Below are 21,486 nucleotides of genomic sequence, written 5' to 3'. Positions count from 1 at the left end.
CATGAAAAGTAACAACAAAACTTAATTAATGAAAATATTTTATAGGAAAGAATGAGTGCACCTGAATATTCAGCCTAAGATTCCATTTTTAAGAGCAAAATTATAGACAATGACTTTGTTGAAATGCCTTGCTGGAATTCTATGCTGTAATTTAATTGTATCCAATAAAATATTCATTTAAACGACATTAAGTTTTATTGTAATTTACGTGACTGAAGTAGTGCAACAGCCGACTTTCGTTTTGCGGAATGTCATTTGAGCCGTACAAAGAAAACCAACATATGTTTGCGACAGTGATCCTGACCAGACGGCAGTTGGTCAGATCGTGTGTTCGCTAACGGTTTCCTAATTGCAATAGCTTGAACGACAGAATGGTCTGACAGACTGCGCGATGCGCAGGTGTCTGGATCATGTGGTCAAACACTAGTGTTTCATGGCGTCATTTTTTCAAATTGCAACGAATGGTGCAATTTCACAATGATACGAAGTGCAACATTTGAAACTGCATGGAGTTTTATTCAATCCATCATACATTAAGCAGTTGAAAAGTATCATCTTTGTTATACACAGTGGCATTATTTTGAAACATTGGAAATAAATATAAAAAAAAATATCCCGCTCGCTTCATTAAAAATGTACCCGCCTCTCAAAAGGTCAAAATAAAAAAAAAGTAAACAAGATGCGTTTGTAAAACACACATGCCCCCCTGTGATGGCCTCCCAGTATCACTATGACTTTTGTCCTTTGGTCAACTGACCACTAAAACAACAGAAGTTATCTACTGACTACAGGCAACTGAGACCTTTTGGTCAACGCTTTCTTCAATTATCAATGGGAAACCCATGGTCCGCAGCCAGACCGACAGATAGGTTTTTATCACAAACACTGATTAAAAAATAAAAAATGCTGAAAAAAAAATACAAACAACTGTTTAACTTATTTGATTGCCTAGTTTGAATGGTGGTAAGTACATGATGATGATCATAAATAAAATAACAATCTTATCAAGTTATAGATCTACAAAATGTAGACTGTTCTTACCGACTGAAAACTAACCAGTTGTCTCCACCCTAGAGGTCATCCACTTCATAAGCCCAAACATACTATCAAGTTTGAAGTCAAGTGGTTCTCAAACCGTTTTCAAGGTTTAGACCTCTGTGACCTTGACCTTTGCCTATTGACCAACAACAAACTTTATAAACCCAGTCAGGTTACCAAGTTTGAATGTTTTCTATCAAGTGGTTTTCAAGCGGAAGACATTTGCTCTACCGACTGTCCTACCCACTGACAGGACTACACATTGAGCTCTATCATGTTATCAAATTTGAATGTTCTGGGTCAAGTGGTTCTCAAGTTATTGAAAAGAAGCCATTCACTCTACAGCAGACAGACAGACTGACGTCGCACTCCATGTCTAGAATGATTACTTCTTGATAAAACTACTGATGAAATATAAAACATAATGTACAGTATCAGTTTAAGATTTGATACAATTGTAGCAAATACTTTATTTTTTTCAAAATGATAGAAACTTAATGCATCTTTGTTCACTAATTCTGAAGTTATGGCAGAAGTCAAATAAGTATATTTTGTATAAAATTTATTGAAGTAAAACCATTAGAAATCACAATTAATTATAAACAAGAGCTGTCGGAGGACAGCAACGCTCGACTATTCAACAGCCTTGTCAATTGAATGAATACAAAAGTTGAAAAAGGGGCATAATTTTGTAAAATGCAAAGTAGAGGTATTGAACCTCTGTACTGCATGTCATATCATGACAGTGAACAAGTGTGTGAAGTTTCAATCCTTTCCAATTTGTGGATACTGAGATACCAGCTTACATACAAAAACTGCTAAGTCAAAGGGGCATAATTTTGTAAAAATGCCAAGTAGAGTTATGGGACCTTCACAGTGCATGTTAGATCATGACAGTGAACAAGTATGTGAAGTTTCAATCCATTCCAATTAGTGGATACTGAGATATCAGATTACATACAAAAATTTAACCAAAAACTGCTAAGTCGGAAAAGGGGCATAATTTAAAAAAAAAAGAGTAGAGTTATGGGACTTGCTTAGTGCATGTCAGATTATGATAGTGAACAAGTATATGAAGTTTCAATCCATTCCCATTAGTAAGTACTGAGATACCAGCTTACATACAAAACCTTAACCAAATATTTTTAAGTCGAAAAAGGGGCATAATTTTGTAAAAAAGCAAAATAGAGTTATGGAACCTGTGCAATGTAGCTCAGTTCATCACAGTGAATAAGTGTGTGAAGTTTCAATCCATTCCCACAAGTGGTTACTGAGTTACCAGCTTACATACAAAACCTTGACCAAAAATTTCTAAGTCGAAAAAGGTGCATAATTTTGTAAAAAAGCAAATAGAGTTATGGAACCTGTGCATTGTAAGTCAGTTTGTCACAGTGAATAAGTGTGTGAAGTTTCAATCCATTCCCACAAGTGGTTACTGAGATACCAGCTTACATACAAAACCTTAACCAAAATCGGGACGCGGACGCCGACGCATGGGCGAGTCCAATAGCTCTACTATTCTATGAATAGTCGAGCTAATAATCGGAGAAGGATGGGGTTGCTGTCCCTCATTGTTGTTGGTGAGAAACCTTTCTTGGATAGAACTTTCCAAGAGGGGATGCCATCAGACTGCTTTACGACAGGTAGGTGTTCGTCTGGGCCTGAAACAGTGCCCCGACGGCCAAGTGGGTTTTTGTTTGTTTTGGATTTAACGCCGTTTTAAACAGTATTTCAGTTATGTAATGGCGGGCAGTTAACCTAGCCAGTGTTCCTGGATTCTGTACCAATATAAACCTGTTCTCCGCAAGCAACTGCCAACTTCCCCACATGAATCTGAGGTAAGAAACGAATGATTTTAGACACAATGTTTTTTTACCAAATCGTCAACGAGAACATACGCCTCGCCCATGGATCGAATTTACGACCCCGCGATCCGTTGATCTGCGCTCTCCCTATTGAGCTAAGCGAGCGGGTGCATCATAAAAACCTGGAAATCGCATGACCTGAATTTGTATTCCTGTGCTTTGAATCCTACCAATACAAACAGACATAAAAAATCTCATTTCATTAAAAATGTATTACTTTGATTGTGTAAGTTAACAGTTGGTACTGGGACCATATCGGCCCTTGAATATACGAAGAAATAAGTCAAAAACATTTTTGTCACAAAATATTTTAATTCTGAAACAATCATCAGACCTTGGTAACTGAATGTAGTTATCGTCAATAATATCTGTACGTGCAACCCGGCCGGGGCAGACTCAGCCCACTTGATATATTAGCTTCTAAGAAGTCGGAGGTGTCCGACCTAATACCTGGACCTTCACTGCAGTGATACAGTCCACTGACGACATAGCCTACATATACTTTGGTCCGTAAAATGTAAGTACTCTTGTGAATTGGTGTAAAGTATATAAATATATAAAGAAAACACAACATCATAGATTAGCTGGTTTAACTAGTCCGTAATCATAGTCTGGATTTTTATCAACCATTAATGATTTTAAAAAATGTGCATGCGAATCTTTATCAAACATTGTCTTCTTCACAGCCGGAAGCTCATACATATGACGTATCCATGACGCAAGACGCGGGAAGTTTGAATCTGTTATAGTTGTCTCTGGAACAATTGCATTTACTACCGGAAGTCTCTCAAACCACGGCCACAGCATGAAGTCTGCCATACATATTTTCTTTCCTTAAAATAAGAAATACATTATTTAAAACTTTGATAAATAAAATGTTATAACGATGTTCCAGCGGAGTCTATTTAATAAAATGGTAGATTCTAAGTTATTCTTTCCATAAAGTTTAAAAATGGTATAGAATCTACCCGTAAGTCATAGTATATCTATATATAGATATGCATGCTTATTTCTCTCCCTACATCTGTAACCAGAAACCGTTACAACACCAGAATAAAACTTTTTGGGATCGGAGATGCGTCTCCGAAAAGATTTTTTTTTTAAAAATCCCATTTAGGTTGTTGCCTCGCTGCTACGACACTGCTTCGTGTTCACTAACACATCTGACATAGTAAGGTGAGATGTGTATATAGTTGCAAAAAAAAAAGGCTTACCTCCAAAGAATGGACCGTCTGCTCTGGAAGTCAGTTCTTTTTCGTATCTAGTGAAAGCCCTCATCATTCTATCAAAGACCTTCTTGTCTTGACCTTGTGTACCAGCAACATCGTAAAATGAGCTAATTAACTACAAAACAATCGTAGAAATACAAGCAGTCGGTTGATAACACCATAATAAAATGTGGTGAGAATTTAAAAATAGCGTAAAATAAGTACCACCTATTCCGTAAGAAATATTTAAATTAATTTAAAAATATCATTTGAAGTAAAATAAAAAAAATAATATGGCAAGAATGAAGGTGATATTATAATGTTACATCAATAACATTGGAAGAACTGACATCGCTGTCTGAATAATAATATGTGAACAATAATTGCAATTCTTGAGAGCTATAATACTCATATATTCTATTCATATTATTGTTCGTACCTTGTTCATTGACTCCCAAAGTTGGCGATCCCTTGCTCTTTGGTAAGGATCGCTGGGATTCAATTTTTCTCCTGGATATACTTCATCAAGATAGTCATTGCACGTGGCTGACTCGTGAATCACGTGACCGTCCCATTCCAGTACAGGAACCAGTCCTATCGGGTTCATCTCAAACAGCCAGACGGGTTTACGCTTCAAGTTGACGTTCACTGTTTCAAATCTAAACAATCAGAAAATACCATGCTCGTCCCAAACAGAAGGTAATGAAGCACAGACAGGTACATGGCCAAGGAATACATTAAAGACCTGCTCCGGTCCTACCTTTTAACCTTAAACTGTCACTGAAAAAGCATGAAAATCCTGACTATGAACAGTGACGCCTGTCAAAATAGATATAAAATTCTATATAAAATACCTGTGGTTTTGCGTGCTTAAATGTGGCGCGTGGCCGTTAACTGTTACCTATTGTAATCATGGGTTGCATACACACAATAGAATTTGAATAGCCGCGGAGCAGGGCTTTAATATAAAAATCTCTTGTGCATACACCGTTTTTTTTTTTTTAATGTTTTGATTAATCATTGGGTATAATTATTGCACGACTCCGGTCCATTGTTCCTGCTATTGTCCAGGCTATAGTTCAACGCTAAATTTTGCTGGACGTCATTTCCATTTGAATTATCCATTTTGGGGCCGCACTACGTTTACGCTTTCCCACGAAACGCGCAAATATAAAAAGATGTTATAACAGCACGTAAGCGCGAGAATCTCTCTGTTAACACACGTTTTCTCTCTTGTTAAAACACCCCCGAAAAGTGCAGTTTTATGCTAGAATAATTATTAATCAACATGTAACTATCTTTTTAACATAATTTGTAGACTCACGGGATTTCTCTATGTTCAAGCACAAGCCGTGTACGCTGTGCGTACGGGCAAAACCGCATGCTGTACAATCGCAAAACTCCTGGCTTCAGTGGCGGGCATGCTTGACCTGTAATTAAACGTTTAGAAGTATATCAATGACAAGCTTCCTTAAACTTCGGAAACCCTTGAACCAAACAAAAGAGAATATATATTGTGGTAAACTCGTTTTTGTAAACTTCTGGTACAGTTTTCATAATTACCTATTTCATAAAAATCCTGTTCGGCATGGTATTAAACAGATACAATTAATTAGGGACATTTTTAAAAAAGAGTTCCACAGTTTGTTCAAGTGCAAAGACAGCCAGACAACTTGGAAAGTAGGCATTGCAAAATTGAAAATTCCATAGTAAGTTGTCTTTCGCTACAGTGTATGACGAATTGTGCAGTGCACTTGCACGAGACCAGAAAAGAAAATACAGGTGTACTTACTATACTCTACCCATATATATATATAATATTATATATACATATGTATATATATGTGCACACGATCGGAAATTATGCAAGTGTCTCTGTGATGAGAAACAGTGAAAAAATATGACAGGTGCACGATGGAATGTATCCATTTGCCTAACTGGGCGTTTTAGGTGAGAAATGCACGAATGGGCTACTAGTAGAATATTTTCTCGTTAGGTACCACGGTTTTCATAGTACACCTATGGTAAGGGTAAAACAAATACAATGGTCCGGTGCCAGTGTTACAGTACACTGAAGAAATAACGTCATCAAAGGCCGACATTTAATGTGTTAATGATAACAATAAGGTCAAAAATAAGGCCATTATCATATTAATGGGTAGGCCTATAATCAGATTTATGTATTTTTTTCTGTGTTAGGCACTATTGTGTTAACAATATGTTGCGTGCTAAAACTGCATGTTGGTTCTGAAAAATAAAAAAAAAAGACAGTCCTGAAACAGAAGTACGATAAGTATTCTTTGGTTAATTTCCGGTTTCTTTAGTCTTTACTAAAGTTATCTGTTTAGAATTTTAGATAGCACGAACTTTCACGGAGTACGTTGTTTAAGTTACTCAGCATAGGAATCTGAAAATCTGACCACAATACCCCAAACGCTACTTGAATATAAAGAATGAGGCTCTTTATCACTTATATTAGCCGTTTACGGTATCATGATTAAATTTCATGCTCCTGTGCATTCAGCGACAAACAGAAAGTATACAGTACCTTTGCCAAGTGAAAACTCGGTGATTGTTGAACTCATTGTAGAACAAGTTCTTGCAAAAGCAGAATTTGGCAAACCCTTCTTTACACCTAGGGAGTTAGTCCACAAACACGCAGACGTTTTCATGCATGTAAGTCCTCTCATACGGAAGTAGGCAGGTATCACATACGTCCTAGATAATAAACACCAATGTTTATATTAAAATAGCATACCACGTTCTAATTCTTAAACCTCCATATCGGTTAAATACTTGGTCAATTTAAAGCATGTCGGAAAATCGCGTCCTCATCTATCATTCCCACTGGCACCAGACCACCAGAAAGCAAATATCATTACCTTTCTCTTGGGTATACTATATATGGGAATCATGGTACCAACCTGGAAAATATACTAGCTAGCCTCAGTGACTGCAATCGCGCATTTCTAAGCTAAAATGCGCAGTTCGGCAAATGCTGAAAATACTTAAACAATTGGTAAATTACTAGATTAGATTTTTTTTTTATCTACTAGTCACATTTTTTCATTCTTTACTTATCGCCTCTGAGATCTTGCCTACTTTATTTTTTACAGAAAATTTCGATAACGTTCACTAGGCCTACTGAAAGGTTAGTTCTAGCGATCTGTTAACTTCCTTTCGGCAAGGTCTACGTCAATTTACGCACTATCTTCTAGTCCAGACCACACCGCCGTATGCACATGCTGGCGAAATGCAAACAAACAAAAAGCAGAATATGTAGTATTCACAGAACTTGATACAATAAAACAAATGAATGTCATCTGAGAAATGATTCTGACTGTAAATTCATTTAGAAAATCGGTAGATCTATAGCTCATTTGTTTTATTCATTTAATCTAAAACATCACAAGGGCGCAGGAGCTGGGGCGGCAGGGACGGCGTCCGCCGCCCCAATATTTCGAGAAACGGCGAAATGCCGAACTCGTAATTTTTTGAAAAGCTAGAAATATAAAATTTGAGAATAAATACAGCGGTCTTCCCTTGCCAATTGTAAAAGTTATAAGAAGTGCTCGGCGACTGATAGGTACACGGGAATATTGTCCTTTATCGCGGGACCCCTTGCTTTCTCCTTGGTGGAAGGATATTTTACAAAATCGTTAATCCGCAACGACCAAGGTCGCCGTATTTTCATGCACCGTAGACTCGGATTATAGGCGACACATTAAAGTTATTTGTATTAAATTGCTTACTGCCGAACAAATTATAATGACTAAAATGCTATAAGCATTGAATTACACCTTTAAGTCAGTGTCTTGTGCTCGATCCCCTACTCAGACTTTACTGGTTCTATCCAAAGAAGTATAAAATACACAGAATGGCAACTGGCTGTAATCTCGCGTGAGCTCGTGTCAGAGCGTGATTCGGCGTTATCTTACTAAAAACAAACATCGGCGAGCATGGAGTTACAATTTGTACCTTTAAAACTACATTTAAAATACATGTTATCTTCTAAAACAAAATTAGTTTAATGTGAAATGGTCTTAAGACACGAAGTACACGGTCTTTTCTGCCGTCGAAAGAAGCGTGGTCATACGGTGATAATTATTTTACTGATGAATAATTGCTTTCGTATACAAAATGGCGCGTGGAGAAAGCGCCACTTTATTTTTATAGCTCTTTGTTCTATCCTGGCAAGACGTTGTCCGTATCTAACATCGTACCGCCATAACAGTGTTTAAACACAGTAAACAGTAAATAGGAGTGAAAACTCGGAAAAAAAACGAGTATGTTCAACAGCTACTGAGCAGTCCAAGAAGTCGCCAGATTGCCCTATTTACTCCAGCTATATGCAAAATTTTCCCGGGGCCACCCCGGACCCTGTTGATAAGAGAGGGATATCCCCTACCAAACCCGCTCCCACCACCGCCCCAATGCTCAAATTGTCCCTACGTTCCTGCATCACACTGCACATTCATGGAGTATATACGAACATTTTAGCAAAGGTAACTGAAACCGAGCTTAGACCTAAACATAGATATGATATATAGATCTACATAGATCTAATAGAAATCTATAAAGATCTATCAGATGTCTGGACCGGAAGTTTAGCAGGGAGGTTTATTCAAGTTTTTCCAGTACATAAAAAGTAGCTCGGACTTAGATATATAGCCGAACTATAATCAGGTTTTATAACCGGGTATATTTTTAGAAATATATCGTAATCCAGTATGTATTGAGACAGGGATTGAGACGACAACTATTATCCCAAAGGGTACGGTATAGGATTTTGAATTTTCCCGCGTGAAAATCGATTGCTTCCCTTGAAAATCTCACTTCCGCCCTGCTCGGCGCTTGGCAGCCATTTGCAAAATTCTGTTCCTGTCGGCTGGAACTCAAGGACACTTACAAAAATAAGCTGTAAAATCTATAGATGTACCTAATTTTTAAGTGTAAGTTGGCAAATCATTTAATAATCAATCAAAATACCGTTTTTTCTTCCCCATTTTTCAGAAATCAGTGTGAAAATGACGCCCATGCGCCGAAGAGACCGTGAATGCCAAGAAGCTTGTTGTTCAATGTCGCCCAAAAGCATATATATTCGCCTCTTCCACTTTGATGATTTTTTTCCATACTAGACATCAACAGATCATTATGTTCCACACACCATTTATACTGGTTTGTGTTTTCTTTACAAAGAATAAAGATACTTTTTTCCATGGTGACTCCAAACGTGAAATTTTATAAAAAAAGTTTTAGGCAGTGGCTAGGGGTCGGTAACGCCTACAGGACTGGCAAAACAGGCTGGACATATCTCCCGATAGTGGTAAATTACCCCAATCGGAGTAAAACAAGAACAATAGAGAAGTTCAAAATATTTTTCCCCAATCGGGAGATGTACCTAGCCTGCTAAAGGTCCGATAATCAATATGAATACTGAGAACGGTATTTATGGCATACAAAACTGGGCAACCGTGAGATGTTTTCAAATGTTTGCTCCCGTATTTTTCTCATTCACATAAATTTCATTGTTTTAAATACATTGTGACAGGAAACTAGTACAATCTTTTTATAATTCCGATCGCAAATTCGAGAAACAATGCTGAAACTGCTAGAGATTTTTCAACTTTTTCATAATTTTCTGCTTTTTAGCTCACCACAGTACGAAGTGCTCAAGGTGAGCTTTTGTGATCGCCCTGTCGGTGTCCTCCGTGCATCGTCAACAATTTGACTGTTAACATATTGGGTCATCTGGGGTCAAAAATTAGGTCACCAGGTCAAATCAAAGGAAAAGCTTGTTAACACTCTAGAGGCCACATTTATTACCCTATCTTCGTGAAACTTGGTCAGAATGTTTATCTTGATGATTCCTAGGCCAAGTTCGAATCTGGGTCAAAAACTAAGTCACCTGGTCAAGTCAAAGGAAAAGCTTGTTGTTGACACTCTAGAGACCTAATTTTAAGTTAGAAACTCGTGAGAACTGATCAGAATGTTTGTCTTTATGACCTCTATGTCAAGTGCGAATCTGGGTCATGTGGGGTCAAAAACTAGGTTGCCAGGTCAAATCAAAGGAAAAGCTTGTTAACACTTTGGAGGACACATTTATGATTGTATCTTTATGAAACTTGGTCAGAATGTTAATCTTGATGATCATCTTTAGTTCAATTTGGAATCTGGGTCATGTGGGATAAAAAACTAGGTCACCAGGTCAGATCAAAGGAAAAGCTAGTTAACACTCTAGAGACCACATTTATGACCATATCCAAATGAAACTTGGTCAGAATGTTCCAATCTGGGTCAGGTGAGGTGAAAAACTAGGTCGCCAGGTCAGATCAAAGGTGAAGCTTGTTAACAATCTAGAAGCCACATTTATGACTGTATCTTCATGAAACTTGGTCAGAATGTTAATTTTTTTATCTCAAGGTCAAGGTCGAATCTAGGTCATGTGGGGTCAAAAACTAGGTCACTAGGTGAAATCAAAGGAAAAGCTAGTTATCAGGGGTTAGAATTAGGTCAGGTGAGCGATACAGGGCCTTCAGGGCCCTCTTGTTGCAAAAATTATGGCCCCTTTTGGACTTAGAAAATATCAGATTTCTTGGTTAAGTTTTGCATTTAGGTCAACTTTTCTCCTTAGCGGTCAAAGCTATTGCTTTAAAACTTGGAGCAGTTATTGGCCATTAAAAGCTGACTCCACAGCAAGTACCGTAACTCATTGCTTTTTTGCAAGAATTATGGTCCCTTTTGAATTGAAACTTCACGTGTCTTCGGGGTCATAAAACTAGGTGTCAGCATCAAGAGCCATAACTCTGACATGCATTTTGGCCAAATTATGCCCCCTTTTTGACTTTAAAAATCCTGGTTAAAGTTTTGCGTGCAAGTACATACAGCTATTACTTAAAGGCATATAGGTTTGAAACTTAACTTCTTTTTTTTTCTAGATCAATTACCAACCTCACTGGGTCAAGTCCTATAACTCTGACATGTATTTTGGGCAAATTATGCCCAATTTTGGACTTGAAACATTCTGGTTAAAGTTTTACGTGCAAGTTACTATCTGCAAAACAAATGCAGATATTAAATTAAAACATCGGATGTGCCTTCGGGGTTATAAAACTAGTTGATTGCATCAAGTCCCATAACTATGACATGCATTTTAATCAAATTATGTCCCCTTTTGACCTTAAAACCCAAAACTAATGCAGATACTGGATTGAAACTCTCTATATATTTTAACATTTAGGGTAATATTTTCCTGCTTCTGGAACAATAATTCTAATAGTGAAGCATTGGCTGTCTGTAATGGCTGTCTTACAGACAGCTCTTGTTACATGTATTTTGACCAATTTCTACCTAGTAACGAGTTTCTTGAAAATTTACATTGACCTAGAACCTTCAAACTTCATAGGGTTGTAGGGCTGCTGGACTAGACGACCCCTATTGTTTTCGGGGTCACTCCGTCAAAGGTCAAGGTCACAGGGGCCTGAACATTGAAAACCATTTCCGATCAATATTAACTAGGTCATGAAGAGTAGATGACCCCTATTGAATTTGGGGTCATTCAGTCAAAGGTCAAGGTCACAGGGGCCTGAACATCAGGGCACTAGACAACTTTTGGCGACAGGTACCCATACCTTCAGGAAGGGGAATTTTTCGTCGTTTTAAGACAAAAAGGGGAAGTTTTTAGCCATATATATGTTACTACTTTTAACACTTACTAATACTGTTTTCAATCATTTCTAACCAAATGTAACTATATTGCAGCAGTTACCTTCCTTAGAGGCACTAGGTCAAGGTCACAGGGGCCTGAACATCAGGGCACTAGACAACTTTTGGCGACAGGTACCCATACCTTCAGGAAGGGGAATTTTTCGTCGTTTTAAGACAAAAAGGGGAAGTTTTTAGCCATATATATGTTACTACTTTTAACACTTATTAATACTGTTTTCAATCATTTCTAACCAAATGTAACTATATTGCAGCAGTTACCTTCCTTAGAGGCACTATAATATAACTCATTATAACTTGAGAGTTCATATCTAGTTGTGTCAAATAACCTATTATCAGGGGAATGGGGCCCATATTCGGCCCCAAAAATGGCCAAACAAGTGCCCTGAACATTGAAAACCATTTCCGATCAATAACTAGAGAACCACTTGACCCAGAATGTTGAAACTTCATAGGATGATTGGTCATGAAGAGTAGATGACTCCTATTGATTTTGGGCTCACTCCGTCAAAGGTCAAGGTCACAGGGGCCTGAACATTGAAAACCATTTCCGATCAATAACTAGAGAACCACTTGACCCAGAATGTTGAAACTTCATAGGATGATTGGTCATGAAGAGTAGATGACCCTATCGATTTTGGGGTCACTCCGTCAAAGGTCAAGGTCACAGGGGCCTGAACATTGAAAACCATTTCCGATCAACAATTAGAGAACCACTTGACCCAGAATGTTGAAACTTCATAGGATGATTGGTAATGAAGAGTAGATGACCCCTATCGATTTTGGGGTCACTCTGTCAAAGGTCAAGGTCACAGGGGCCTGTACATTGAAAACCATTTCCGATCAATAACTAGAGAACCACTTGACCCAGAATGTTGAAACTTCATAGGATGATTGTACATGCAAAGTAGATGACCCCTATTGATTATGGGGTCACTCCGTTAAAGGTCAAGGTCACAGGGGCCTGAACATTGAAAACCATTTCCAGTCAGTAACTTGAGTACCACTTAACCCAGAATGTTGGAACTTCATAGGATGATTGTACATGCACAGTAGATGACCCCTATCGATTTTGGGGTCACTCCGTTAAAGGTCAAGGTCAAAGGGGCCTAAACATGGAAAACCATTTCTGGTCAGTAACTTGAGAACCACTTGACCCAGAATGTTGAATCTTAATAGGATGATTGGTCATGCAGAGTAGATGACCCCTATCAATTTTGGGGTCACTCTGTTAAAGGTCAAGGTCACAGGGGCCTGAACATTGAAAACCATTTCCAGTCAGTAACTTGAGAACCACTTGATCAAACATGATGAAACTTCATAGGATGATTGGTCATGCAGAATAGATGACCCCTAATGATTTTGGGGTCACTCTGTTAAAGGTCAAGGTCACAGGGGCCTGAACATGGAAAACCATTTCCAATCAATAACTTGAGAACCTCTCGACCCAGAATGTTGAAACTTCATAGGATGATTGTTCATGCAGAGTAAATGACCAATATTGTTTTTGAGGTCACTCCGTTAAAGGTCAAGGTCATAGGGGCCTGAACATTGATAACCAGTTCCGATCAATAACTTGAGAACCACTTGACCCAGAATGTTGAAACTTCATAGGATGATTGAACATGCAGAGGAGATGACCCCTATTGATTTTGGGGTCAGTCTATTAAAGGTCAAGGTCACAGGGGCCTGGTCATGTAAAATCATTTTGTGGAAATAACTTGAGAACCACTTGACCTAGAATGTTGAAACTTAATATGATGATTGGACATGCAGAGTAGATGACCCCAGGGTTTTCCCGGACGCAGGTTTTCTACGTCCCTGACGCGATTTTACTGCTTTGAACTCGCATATTTCAGTGCCTCTTCGTCCACTGGACCCGCAAAATCGGTCACAAAACTCCTTTGCACTGAAGCCTCCTTTGTGAGATACCCATGTATAATGTGCAGTTTTTTAGCTCATCTGATTTTTTGAAAAAAAATGATGAGTTATTGTCATCACTTGAGCGGTTGTCGGCGTCGTCGGCGTCTGCGTCGGCGTTGCCTGGTTAAGTTTTTTGTTTAGGTCAGCTTTTCTCCTAAACTATCAAAGCTATTGCTTTGAAACTTGGAATACTTGTTCACCATCATAAGCTGACCCTGTATAGCAAGAAACATAACTCCATCTTGCTTTTTGCAAGATTTATGGCCCCTTTTGTACTTAGAAAATATCAGATTTCTTGGTTAAGTTTTATGTTTAGGTCAACTTTTCTCCCCAAAATGTCAAAGCTATTGCTTTGAAACTTGGAATACTTGTTCACCATCATAGCTGACCCTGTACAGCAAGAAACATAACTCCATCTTGCTTTTTTCAAGATTTATTGCCCCTTTTGGACTTAGAAAATCAGTTTTCTTGGTTAAGTTTTATGTTAGGTCAGCTTTTATCCTAACTATCAAGGTATTGCTTTTTAAAAACTTGCAACACTTGTTCAAACCATCATAAGTTTTACCCTGTACAGCAAGAAACATAACTCCATCCTGCTTTTTGCAAGATTTATGGCCCCTTTTGGACTTAGAAAATATCAGATTTCTTGGTTAAGTTTTATGTTTAGGTCAACTTTTTTTCATAAACTATCAAAGCTATTGCTTTGAAACTTGCAACACTTGTTCACCATCATAAGCTGACCCTGTACAGCAAGCAGCGTAACTCCATCCTGATTTTTGCAATAATTATTGCCCCTTTTGGACTTAGAAAATCATTTTCTTGGTTGAGTATTATGTTTAAGTCAACTTTTCTCATAAACTATCAAAGCTATTGCTTTAAAACTTGCAACAGTTTTTCACCATCATAAGTGGACACTGTACATCAAGAAACATAACTCTATCCTGCTTTTTGCAAGAATGATGGCCCTTTTTAGACTTAGATCATGGGTAGGACAATATTTCTATTACACAAAAAAAATCAGATGAGCGTCAGCACCCGCAAGGCGGTGCTCTTGTTTTACCTCAGGGACCATCCCCGAATCGTGGGTGCACATTTATACACAGGTATAGACGATTTTCCAACTTCAAACCAAGTTTTGTTACCAATGTTCGCCATTTTAGTTAAGGGAAACTACTCTCCGCGCTAATTGTCACCGCTAAAATCGAAGATTGCCGTTACGTTCCGTAAAAGATCGAATGGTTTATTTTTCTTTCAAACAAAATTAATTTCATATAAATTTAGAAGTATTTTGATAAAAGAAATATAATTAAATCACAAAAATTATGATACTAATTAAGGATCGAGTATTATCTTTAACCGAGATCAAACTGTGAACAACATAATTCGCACGAGGTGACACGTTAATTGCCGGTAATTACCGGCTGTTTGATCGTAACAGAGGGTATCACGCCTTTTGTTATCGGTCTGAATTGAGAAGCTCATGTCACTTTGAAAGATACCATTCTGAAATATTGAATCATCTGTTATCTAAATTAAAAAGATACAAGTTCATTCGGTTTTAGGGTGAATTTTTATAGTAATAATGTCCATTTTCAAGATCAGTAATTTGCTGACCCCCAAAAATTATTAGGGACCCTTAAATTAGCAGCCATGGGAGTCCATGGACTCCCAAATAAAAAAACCGAGGGAAAACCCTGTCTGACCCCTATTTATTTTGAGGTCACTTGATCAAAGGTCAAGGTCACAGGGGCCTGAACAGTGACTTGAGAACCACTAGGCCAAGAGTGTTGAAATTTAGCGGGATGACTGGACATGCCAAGTAGATGATCCCTATTGCAGCCAACCATCAGTGTCTCTTTGACTTTCGCTCTTGACCCCTATTGACTTCTTGCCTATAGGACTTTGCATTGGGGAAGACATGCGCTTTTTTACAAAAGCAATTTCTAGTTTTCCTTTGTTGTTACTATAAATAACTTATATGATAACTTTTTTTATAATTGGCCAAAAAATGCCATATGAAAACAACTGTAGGTTTTTAAATCTAAAAATTTTAACCCAAGTGTTTGTGAAACATTTTGTATATTGTACAATTTGTTTATAATCATTGATCGTTCTTTGTTATCAGTTTACTGCAGTAGAAAAAATTAGGTCCCTTTCCCATGGGGACTTTGTATTGATGGGGGGGGCCCCCGTTCTGAGTGGTTGTGGACTTCAAATCCTGTCCCCATGATGTGGGTTGAGTCTCACTGGGGGCATGAATTTTCATGTGAGGAAGTCATCCAGCTGGTTTTGGGAAAGGTCGGGGTTTCCCCGGGTGCCCGCTGATGAAAATAATGCCGGGGGGGCCCCTTGGGGTTTTCCCTCCCCCTACAAAGCGGAAAAGGCCATTGCTATACTTTTGCGGTGCGCGTTAAACCAACAAATTAAATATATATTTCTTGCTGAAATACCATTCACTTATTTTCATTTTTATGAGGAGACTTAAGACTTCATTGGGGTTGTTTCATTTAAACGCATAGAAATTTGTAAATTTTTCCGTCAAATGCATAGACAGGGCCCCCCGTGTCAACCAAAAATCGATGATAAATTTAACCCTTCCCTGCAAATTTTCCATAATGAATTTGTCACTCTTTAAATTTGGGAATACCATTTTTTTCGAAGGGGGGTTCATAAAAAATTTTATGAAAGCGACAGTGAGCCCATCGTTTTTTTCACTGGTTCGGCTGATTTGACCCCCGGGGCCAAGGTAAATTACTTGGGGGCGGCAAAGGGTTAAATGTGTAAACGGGGGGGGGCCTTACTTAAACCCCTTAAAACAATTTCCCATTAAGTATTTTTTTTATAGAATTTAAAAGTTCGTTAAAAATGTTTTAAATTTTGGAAAATAAGGAAGAAAGTTTTATCAAATTTTTTAGCCCAACCCTTTTTTCAAAGTGAACATTTAAAAAAAATTTCAAAGTAATTTTTTTTTTAAAATTCAGGAGAGTGAGAGTGGTGTGTTACGTGTCAAAACGGGGATTGAGAATCTTGGTGCAGGGGAAATGGGGGCGATAACAGTGATTACAGTTCGACACCGAAGATGATCACAGCTTTCAGGTGTATTTGTGGTCAGGTTAGAAGTAGTGACTTAGGAAACTATTGCCTTTAGCTAAAAAAAAGTAAGTTTTGCTTGTAAATTTTACCCGTTTACATTTTTATACCCTTTTAAAAACGTTACGTATTAGGGAAACCCCGGGGGGGGCGGGCTCGGGGTCCCCCGTCCCTTGTGGAGCATATCTTTAATGCATGAAGGGGTTTTGAGAAAAATTTTCCAGTGTTCCCACATGAGAGGGGTGTCAGCGCAAGAACGGTCCCAGGCTAAGGTCAAAGGTACATTAGAGGTCAAAGGTAATTCAAGAATGATTTGTCCGGAATATCTTCTTATGCATTGAGGGATTTTGATGAAAATTTGGGCCAAATTTTTCATCTCATGAGAAGGGGTGTCAGGGGCAAAAAACCCCGGGCCCTAGGTCTAATTTAAGGTCACCTTAGAGGTCAAAGGATACAAGAATGAAACTTTTTTCGGAGCATTTTTTTCTTATGCTAGGGGATTTTGATATAACTTGGCACAAAATGTTCACCCCCTGAGGCGGGGGTTGCGCAAGAACCCGGTCTCTAGGTCTAAAGGGAAGGTCCACTTAAGGTCAAAAGGGTACAAAAAGAAACCTTGCCGGGCATGTTTTTCATGCTAAGGGATTTTTTATATAACTTGGGACAAAAGTTCACCCCCAAGACTGTGCAGCGCAAGCCCGGGCCTAGGGTTTTGGTCAAGGTCACACTAGAGGGCCCAAAGGTCAATTTCAAGAATGCTTGTCCGAAACATTTCTTCTTATGCATTTAGGGTTTTGATGTAACTTGACACAATTATACACCAATCTGAGACGAAGTGTCATGCGCAGTTCCCTTCTTCGAATTACTTCCCTTTGTTGTTACTATAAATAGCTTATATTGTAACTTTTTCATTACTAGTCATAGGGAAAAATCGAGACCACTTTTCTGTAGTACAATATGATGCTACATCCAATTTTGAGGTGTATTTTGACCAGTCTCTACCTGGTAAAGATTTTTGTGAGGACTTACAATTTTTTTTTTTGATTTTTTTTTTTTTTTTTTTTTTTTTTTTTTAAGATTAACTTCCCTTAGTTGTTACTATAAATAACTTATATTGTAACTTTTTTATAATTGACCATAGGGAAAAACCAAGACCACTTTTCTGTGGTACAACATAGATGTTACTTTCCAATTTTAGGTGTATTTTAAGGTATCTCTACCTGGTAAGGAGTTTTTTTGTGGACTTAGAAAAACAAAACACTTAGTTATTACTAAACAACCACAAAGTTAAAATTCCATTTGCAAATACAGGTGCTAGAGTAAAGAAATTTGCTGTGACGGGCGTATATTGTGACATTCTTGCACTCTTGTTAAATTATTTTTTTATGATTTAAGACGATTGGTAGATGATAGAGAAATAAATTGTAAAACATGAGGTCCATAACTCTACTAAATAGATGTAAAATTGTTTCCCTGGTTTAGCTTAAAAACCTGGACAGTTACTATTATTTATCACCACTATAATCTTTTCAAACAAGACTTTTACTTTGGGTGTGAAGCATATTTAGTGATGGCCTATATATGTATGCATAGTATTTAGGTCCTAGAAACATATTTTTAGCCCACCATCATCAGATGGTGGGCTATTAAAATCACTCTGCGTCCGTGGTCCGTCCGTCCGTCATTCCGTCCGTCCGTTAACAATTTCTCGTTATCGCATCTCCTCAGAAACTACTGGGGGGATTTTGACCAAACTTTGTCAGAATGATGTATTGGTACCCTAGTTGTGTCCCCCTGAAAATCAGACTGGTTCAACAATTTATAAGTGAGTTATGGCCCTTTGTTTATTTCTATATTTTACATAGATTTATATAGGGAAAAGCTGTGAAAACCTTCTTGTCCAAAACCACAGGGCCTAGGGCTTTGATATTTGGTTTGAAGCATCATCTAGTGGTCCTCTACAAAGATGATTCAAATTATTTCTCTAGGGTCAAATATGGCCCCGCCCTGGGGGTCACATGGTTTATATAGACTTATATAGGGAAAAACTTTGAATAACCTCTTGTCCAAAACCATAGGGCCTAGGGCTTTGATATTTTGTATGTGACATCATCTAGTGGTCTTCAACTAAGATTGTTCAAATTATACCCCTAGGGTCAAATATGGCCCCGCCCTGGGGGTCATATGGTTTAACATAGACTTATATAGGGAAAAACTTTGAAAATCTTCTTGTTTAAACCACAAAGCCTAGGGCTTTGATACTTGTAATGTAGCATCATCTAGTGGTTCTCTACCAAGTTTGTTCAAATTATCCCCCTAGGATCAAAAATTGCCCCGCCCCAGTGGTCACATGGTTCATGTAGACTTATATAGGGAAAAGCTTTTAAAATGTTCTTGTCAATAAGTACAACATTCAAATTTGAACCACATGTATATTTTTGAGTGGCAAGATGAACCTTGACATGAGTTGACCTTGATTTTGACCTCGTGACCTACTTTCACATTTCTGTAGCTACAGCCTTCAAATTTGGACCACATGTATATTTTTGAGTGGCAAGATGAACCTTGACATGAGTTGACCTTGATTTTGACCTAGTGACCTACTTTCACATTTCTGTAGCTACAGCCTTCAAATTTGGACCACATGCATAGATTTGTGCACTGGAAAAAACTTTGACCTTGATTTTGACCTAGTGACCTACTTTCACATTTTTGAAGGTACAGGCGTCAAATTTGGACCATATGCATAGTTCCGTGTTTCAAAATGAAATTTGACATTGATTTTGACCTAATGACCTACTTTCACATTTCTCAAGCTACAGCCTTCAAATTTGGACCACATGCATAGTTTTATGTACCGAAAAAAACTTTGACCTTCACATTGACCTAGTGACCTACTTTCACATTTTTGAAGGTACAGGCTTCAAATTTTGACCACATGCATAGTTTTGTATTCCAAAATAAAATTTGACCTTGATTTTGACCTAGTGACCTACTTTTACATTTCTCAAGCTACAGCCTTCAAATTTGGACCTCATGCATAGTTTTGTGTACCGAAATGAACTTTGACCTTTACATTGACCTAGTGACCTACTTTCACATTTTTAAGGTACAGGCTTCAAATTTGGACCACATGCATAGTTTTGTATTTTGAAATAAAATTTGACCTTGATTTTGACCTTGTGACCTACTTTTACATTTCTCAAGCTGTAGCCTTCAAATTTGGACCACATGCATAGTTTTGTGTACCGAAATGAACTTTGACCTTTACATTGACCTAGTGACCTATTTTCACATTTTTGAAGGTACAGGCTTCAAATTTAGACCACATGTATAGTTTTGGATTCCGAAATAGAATTTGAATTTTGATCTTGATTTTGACCTAGTGACCTACTTTTACATTTCTCAAGCTACAGCCTTCAGATTTGGACCACTTGCATAGTTTTGTGTACCGAAATGAACTTTGACCTTAAGATTGACCTAGTGACCTACTTTCACATTTCTGTAGCTACAGGCTTCAAATTTAGACCACATGCATAGGATTGTATACCGAAACAAAGTTTGACCTTGACATTGACCTAGTGACCTACTTTCACATTTCTCAAGCTAAAGCTTTCGAATTTGGACCACATGCACAGTGTTGTGTATGGAAATGAAATTTGACCTTGAGCTAGTCAGTAAGTCTTGAAATTTGGAACACTCAAAAATGGCACATTGGTGGGCGCCAAGATCACTCTGTGATCTCTTGTATTGTTTGTTGTATTATGTTGTAGGCTTAGAAAAAAAGTAAATGTAATTCAAATTGTTCCTGCAGGTATGACAGCACCAGATGGGACTGAAACTGGTATATATGTAGAACAAGGTCTTCCAACTGAAACTGAAGCCAGATTACGTGACAACGAGACACAGACAGAGACTGTGTTTGGACTGGAAGATCTTCCCACTGTGAAAGAAATAGTTCGTAAAACTATTGCAAAGACAAGGAAGATTGAGCAGGAGCAACATAAACCCATGCAGGAGGTTACATCTGGTCCAGTCAATGGCATCTACACATGTAATATTTGTGCCAAGGTATTTAATTGTATTGTTTACTTGGACTACATGCAAATTTTTTTCCTCAACAGAACATGCAATTTTTGTCAACTGTGGCTTGTACCGGTGGTGCAGTCAGTCAGGATTATAATGAGTAGTGCCTTGTTATGATTTGGCCGAAACATGTCTTAATTTTGTAATACTGAAACTCTGTTTCTAGAAACAAGATGACATGATGGTGTTTTCTCAAATGACTGGTCGCCATTGTGAAATTGGAATATTATTGGAAAAAAGTTTTACTCACAGGGATGGCTGTTGCCAACATTTTCGCCATTTGGCAAAAGTTGGAGCCACTGGAGCCAACATTGGTGCTAAAGGAAGATGGGAAATGAAAGTTCATTTTACCTGCATTATAAACTACAAGAACAAAAACAAATACTAAACTTCAAGTTCGTTTATTTCAGTTCTATTTTCAAAACTACAAAACAAATTTATTTATAGAATAAAAAGCACAGTTTAAGGAACATTTTAGTAAAATGAGTGTTTTACAAGTTTTTTAAACCATTTCTAAATAAAGTAAAAACTGTGCTATGAAAAAAGTCGCC

At 37.8% G+C, this 21,486-nt stretch overlaps 1 protein-coding gene across 2 annotated transcripts; it reads right to left on the bottom strand.

Annotated features, from left to right (window-relative positions):
* Positions 1 to 3,100: 3,100 nt before the first annotated feature.
* Positions 3,101 to 9,255, bottom strand: LOC123549780 (glutathione S-transferase omega-1-like). Of its 2 annotated transcripts, XM_045338162.2 has the most exons (6): positions 9,101 to 9,255; positions 6,660 to 6,829; positions 5,436 to 5,541; positions 4,551 to 4,770; positions 4,118 to 4,247; positions 3,101 to 3,736 (listed from the first exon to the last, which is right to left on the bottom strand). In XM_045338162.2, the coding sequence occupies exons 1-6, from the start codon at positions 9,115 to 9,117 to the stop codon at positions 3,477 to 3,479; spliced, it is 903 nt and encodes a 300-aa protein (XP_045194097.2). In that variant the 5' UTR covers positions 9,118 to 9,255; the 3' UTR covers positions 3,101 to 3,476. The 2 variants fall into 2 exon arrangements, with proteins under 2 accessions (XP_045194097.2, XP_045194098.2); XM_045338163.2 differs by lacking the exon at positions 6,660 to 6,829 and having other exon boundaries at positions 9,101 to 9,221.
* Between the last annotated feature and the right edge of the window lie 12,231 nt (positions 9,256 to 21,486).

The sequence above is a fragment of the Mercenaria mercenaria genome, chromosome 6, assembly GCF_021730395.1.
Source record: "Mercenaria mercenaria strain notata chromosome 6, MADL_Memer_1, whole genome shotgun sequence".
NCBI classification, from domain to species: domain Eukaryota; kingdom Metazoa; phylum Mollusca; class Bivalvia; order Venerida; family Veneridae; genus Mercenaria; species Mercenaria mercenaria.
The sequence above is the reverse complement of the archived record's forward strand: the minus strand, read 5'-3'. Positions and strand labels throughout refer to the sequence as shown.